Raw genomic sequence first — 6,255 nt, forward strand, 5'->3', positions numbered from 1 at the left:
GAGATGTTTGAAACCGGTGGTTAAGTACATTTGTGTGGTGCTAATGCTGAATCTGAAATCTTTTAAACAATGCAACAGACCACATAAAATATCTTGAACATAAAATAAGAAATATTTAAGATTCTCTGCACACATGTGAACTCCTTTGTACGAAAGGCTGAACTTTAATGCCATACAACTTTTTGATTTTCCAATCTTATAGTAAAAGAAAAAGAAGATGCCCATCAAGACCCAGAAATCCAGCCCATGAAAGAGGATGATGGGACATTTGGGGAGTACAGGTGAGGAAAACCACATATAGGACTTAATCTACAGCTATTTATATCACTTTAGTTAGAAATCATGAAAACGTTTAAATTGCACCAGTGGTACTTAGAAGTGATGTTGTTGTCGTCGTTTCACAACTCATTGAAGGCAAACTTGCTTCTCCTCTTGCTCAGGGATTCAGACCGTAATTTTTTCATTCCTCTGAGATGAATGTAAACATCTTTGGCCCCACCACAAAACAGCTTGAGGAAAGCAGGAGCAAACCTTTTTATACATTAGAACAATTCTTAACCAAAGCTGTGTATTATATGACTGTAAAAATATTTTACACATTTTTAATTCATTTTTTACATTTTCATTCATTTACCACATTTTGAGTGTCAAATCAATTACCTTCCTAATTTAAGTTGTTATTGCTGTGATTTATTTTGTTTTGTGTCATCATTAATATTTATTGTCATCATTTTTTATTTAATATTTTTTAATTTATTGTTTTATATTTGTGTGTATTTTTTGTAATGTGTTTGGTCATATTGTCATTATTATTGCTGATGCAATGGAGCAGATATGATTGGAACTGGATGATTGGTCTCAACTCACAATAGCTAATTCAGGACATAAATTCAATTATTTGAGAAATGATTAAATAATTAAATTATATATAATGTACCCTGTAATATTTAAAATGATTAAAATCAATTTCAGCTTCTGAAAGTGCCAAATCAGAGCGACAGTTGACATCAGCCTTGTTTGGTTTTTTTTTGGTTTTTTTTTTGTCTTGTATTAACATTCCACATGTCCTGTTCATCAAGTCCTTTATTTGTTGTGTATGATGTCACTGTGTATACATTTTTCTTAATTGTAAAGTGATAACCTCATTGTCAAACATGTCAGTCTGTCTTATTTGTTCCTCCTGTGTGTTTTAATTTTGGGGGAGGTTAGATCTTCAAGGTAAGAGGGGCTTTGCAAGTCTTGCATGCATAAAATCTCCCATTATTCATCTCCTATTTACAGAAGAAAATCAAACAGATGTCCATAAATCATACAGATAAGCCAAATCTAACTTCTACTAAAATTTCAAATTTGAAAAAAATATATTTTTCATAGTTATTTGCATTTTTGGATTGCTTATTGTGATTTTACTTTGTTTATATATATATATATATATATATATATATATAGATATATATATATATATATATATATATATCTATATATACGTATATATATATATATATACGTATATAGATATAGATACATATTACTCCATTTGTTTAGAAATCCTCAATGATCATTTTATGATTTTCCAGTTTTGAGAGAAGTGGTTTATGCATAATGTATGTTACCAAATATACCCTTCCAAATGCACGTTATGACCAGTTATGAACATCTACTGCCTTTTGGATTTTGGAAAGACGCATATAAGGACTGTTGGGAAAATACCTGCACTAAACAGCATGTTGGGAATGGACGATCTCCCATATCTAGTTTAGATGGTTTAAATTGTGCTATTGTAATATCCTTCCCCACCCCCTTGTCTCTACTCTTTACATCAGTGACACGGAGGATCACAAGCCCTTGAAAGGCAGCCGGACCCCATCCAATGGGACGGTCAAGAAGGACGACAGTGACGACAGCCTGGTGGATTATGGCGAGGGAGGAGACGGCCAGTTCAACGAGGATGGCTCGTTCATCGGCCAGTACAGCGGGAAGAAGGAAAAAGACACGGCAGAAGGCAACGAGAGTTCGGAGGCTCCTTCTCCGGTCAACGCCATGAACTCCTTTGTGTAACTGCCTGGAAACGCCTCGTGACCTTTGACCCATCCAACACCCCACCTCCTTGTCGCACCATTATATGGAGAACAGTCTCTATTGCACTGTGACCCCTGACATCACACAGCAAAAGAAATAAAACAAATGCCCCTAATGAAAGACAGTGAGAAATGATACAAATGCTAGAAGAGGGCCAGTCCGAGCTTCACCGCGATTGGTCGGAATGAAAGTCACATGACATTGAGACGTGTATTATTATAAGTGTATTATCTTACAGCGAGCATATAGGAATATATAAATTGACTTATATTATATTAACATGGCCCCATTTACCATCAGATGGCATTGTATCACACCATCTTATCCCTTGGACTGGCATGGAATCAGTTATTGACATCACACCCTTGGCGAATCAGAATTAAGGTGCGGTCACATTTACTGTTATTCGGCAAATTTTCACAGGCAAAACCCATTAGTTTCAGTAGGAATCAGTGCGATTGGGAATTTTGCATTAGGACGAAAGATTTCCCCGCACAAAAGTTTTCACAGATTCACTGTGTCGACCAATATAAAAAGTGACTTCAGTGTGAACAGTGATTCATGCATTGCTACACTATCGACAATATACAATGGACCTTTATTGCACATGAATCTTTGCTAATGTGACCGCACCTTTAGCCAGCGTTGTGGAGACCGTGAAGCTTGTCTGACTATATGATAATCACTTTTGCTTCACACCAAATGCCTGTTGCGTTCTGTCGTCAGTGTTCAAATTGGTATTATGCACATTTCAGGCACCGATGTCTTTGTGGGCATTGTTGTGAAGTATGTAATACGTGTAAAAGCTGTTCTTAGGCGTCAGAGGTTTTGAATATATAAAAACAAACCACAGATTTTAAAAACAGGTTGTCAGGGATGTGAGGTAGCATGTTTTTGACACACAAGCACTCTTTTCAGTCGCACAGATGCGATTTTATCCTTTTCTCAGTTCTCTTGCGGTTCATTTTGCACCCTGTGTTTGTTTTATTTACGACAAAACTTTTTCAATGTTTTATCCCTGAAGAAAAGTCATTGATAGATTTAAAGAGTTAAGGTTCACTTCATCCAGGACTGTTATTGTGAAGAAAAGCCCCCCAGTCAGCCATGTAGCCACTTGTGACCCCACTTTGGTTGCCAGAATTCACGCTGCTCTCTGTGAGGTAGTTCAGTAACGAAGGCCACTCAGCACAGTTCCTTAGTGCCTTGGTAGAAAACATTATTCTATACTCAAAAAAAAAAAAAATATTCCCACTCATAGCTTTGAGCATAGCCCTCTTTTATATCAGTACTGTAAGTGATACCCAAATCCTGGGCTGAGCGAAGACCACAAGGCTCAAGGAAATGATGTCACCTACACAGCCGTCACAGAAGTCACCTCAAATCGGGGTGAGGGGCATCTCATTCCCCTTATCGACAACTAAAAAATACTGCCATTTCTCTGTAAAGAGTGAACTGCTGTTGATTGGTCTGATTTGACACATTTATGGCAACTCATGACGGCGAAGGAAACAACCAGCTGTGGTAATTGCCATAGCCTGTCCTCAACATTTGCGATACCAGTAGGCAGAAATATACACATTCTCACATGTAACCGTTTTTTAAATGATGTTACTGCATGTAATGAAGTATTACGAGCTGTCGAGTGTAGTGAAATCAGGGCTTCACTAAATCGGAAGTGGTGCTGTCATCAAATATGGCTGGAGTGTGTGCGGTTTATGCAGGCATGCATGAAAATATTTGTGTGTATGGAATGAATGTGTGTGATGGCTATGAATGTGTGTCTGTCCACTGTATATATGGGGCAAGCCTTTTTTTTTTTTTTTTTTTTGGCAAGGCCCTAGATTTTCATGATTTAGCTTGTCATAACTTGCATCAAGTTTTTTAGTTTGGAATTGTCTGCTTTTTAATGTATAGATCTAACATTTGCGTTGTAAATATCCAGCCAAAATTATTTTAGACACATGAAAGGAGGCCTGTGAATGGAAAAGCTGCTGAGATATCCAATCACAACTTAACCCTTGAGCATGACAGTATATCCAAAGGCCCTCTAGGGGAACTGTCCCAGCAATTTGTGTACTGTAAGTCACTTTGGATGAAAACAAAAAAGCCTGCTTAAAAAGTGACGACAACCCATTTCCTGAACCCCACGAGTCTGGAAAACAAATCAACGGATGATTATGCGTAAGGTAGCGCTGCAGAAAACCCCACAGTGTTCCACCTGAATTCACACACATCAGCTCTTACTCTTTTAATGGCACTGTTGTTTTCTTTTCTATTTGACCAGGTAGATTATGACTTTTTTTCTGTAGGAAAAATAAGAAAATGGACGCATCCCCAAAGAAGGATTGCACTGGTGAGGGTGCAGAACCTTTTGATGTGTTTTTGTCGGAGGGTGCAAAGACGAATGAAACGTAGTGTGAAATAATATTCTGGTTAATGTTAAAGCTACATGAAAATAAAGCATGAAAGGCTGTGAAATGGTTTACTCTATAATATAATCGCAAAAAAATATTTTGTATATAAAAGAATTAAAATAAATGTTGGTTTCCGGATTTCACTACCATCTGTCTGTTTTTGACTTTATTCCTTATATAAGAATTATCTTAATCAACGAACATTAATTCAGTTAAATTAAAGAAAACATTCTTTTTTTTTTGTATATTCAAGCGACTTTTAAAGTCAAAGCTAAATTCATATATATTGATATATTTAATTAATTTTTATAATTTAAATAATACTAAACCTCATTGTTGGTTTATTGTTTATTTATTTATTATTACTGTTAATAATGTGCAGCAAAATTTGGATAGTGATACTAATTAATGTTCATATTTTGATTTAAAATGGAAATTCATCTACAATGGCAACTTGACAATTTCCTATATGTTAGGGCAAGTTCATTTACTCATTAAATATTAACTAAAATTACAAATCAAAATGTCACACCTATATATACCAGATACCTACAATATATAATTGGGAATATATAATTGACAGTGTTGGGGAAAGTTACTTTTAAAAGTAATGCCTTACAATATTGCGTTACTCCCTAAAAAAGTAACTAAATACGTTACTTTTTATGGAAAGTAATGTGTAATGCGTTACTTTCACGTTACTTTTTAAATATGTTTGATTGTTTTTAATATAAGAAGTTCTATTTATAGCAAATGTAAAAGCCCTTTCACCCACCAAAAAGTGTATTGAATAAACCTCAGGCTGAAGGAAAAGTAAATTCACGTCTGTACAGTAGAACACAGGAGAAGAAGGTTCAACACTCTTCAGCAATAAAAAAACAAAACAAAAAAACAATGAAGCACAATTGTTAGTTTATCTAAAGTATTTTTTGATTATTAGTATGGTTGAACTGGATCATTAAAGGTCAGCAGCAAAGACACCTGTTAATAAAATGGGAATAGATCATTTGTGTTATTTAATATATTTAGTTATTGCAGGTTTGCGTCATATTTCTGAGTTTGCATTTCACTGTTTTGATTAATTTTGATGAATACTAAATCTGTTTTGTTTTTTGTTTTTTTGTGAGTGGGATGAATAAATGCACATTCACATTTAGTCTAGAACTACAGTAACATCAAGTTCAGACAGCGCACTCCATACTTCCGATTTCTCCCAATATGGGAACAGGATCTTTGTCAATTAAAAAGTAGTGCGTTCCTCTAATATATACTCTAAAAAATTAAAAAGAAAATCTTTACCTTACAAATTAAAAAAAAAAACTAACCTTAACAAGTAACTCGAAAAAATTAAAATGAATAACCACCAACACTAATCTACATCCTTATATAAAAATCAAACCACAATTGAGTATATTAGTTTTCATTTGTGGATTCTCTTTCCTTAGAGAACAATTTAAGCAACCAGTAGCTCATCTTACCTCACTGTTCCATAAATGTTATAATGCATGTACAGTTGTATGCATTATGAACCTGTGCGGCTGCCCTGTAGAGTCAAACAGCCTTAAGCCTTTACCCACAGACATTTGGCCTCTTTATCCGATTGGACTGATTCACTTGGATTGGAATTTGGAGAGTCTTAAATGAAAAAATATGAATGTAATCCACTGGATTTGGACAGATGTGTGTGGATAAGCCTCCACCAAATGTCACGTGTTGATCCATATACATTTTGAATTCATAAATGCCTAGAAATCACCTTGAC

General features: G+C 35.2%; 1 protein-coding gene across 9 annotated transcripts in view; it reads left to right on the top strand.

Moving 5' to 3' along the window:
* The window catches only part of LOC109066988 (neuronal cell adhesion molecule-like), a 47,894-nt gene extending 43,255 nt beyond the window's left edge, over positions 1 to 4,639 (top strand). For 8 of the 9 annotated variants that reach the window (XM_042739782.1, XM_042739792.1, XM_042739756.1 and 5 more), the window contains 2 exons: positions 203 to 281; positions 1,824 to 4,639. In XM_042739782.1, the coding sequence (XP_042595716.1) occupies positions 203 to 281; positions 1,824 to 2,058 (314 nt within the window). In that variant the 3' untranslated portion in view covers positions 2,059 to 4,639. Of the gene's footprint in view, positions 1 to 202; positions 282 to 440; positions 1,185 to 1,823 lie in introns of those variants that run through there. The other variant, XM_042739772.1, reaches the window with a different exon arrangement.
* Positions 4,640 to 6,255: the final 1,616 nt, after the last annotated feature.

Source organism: Cyprinus carpio, chromosome A4 (genome assembly GCF_018340385.1).
Source record: "Cyprinus carpio isolate SPL01 chromosome A4, ASM1834038v1, whole genome shotgun sequence".
In the NCBI taxonomy this organism is placed as follows: domain Eukaryota; kingdom Metazoa; phylum Chordata; class Actinopteri; order Cypriniformes; family Cyprinidae; genus Cyprinus; species Cyprinus carpio.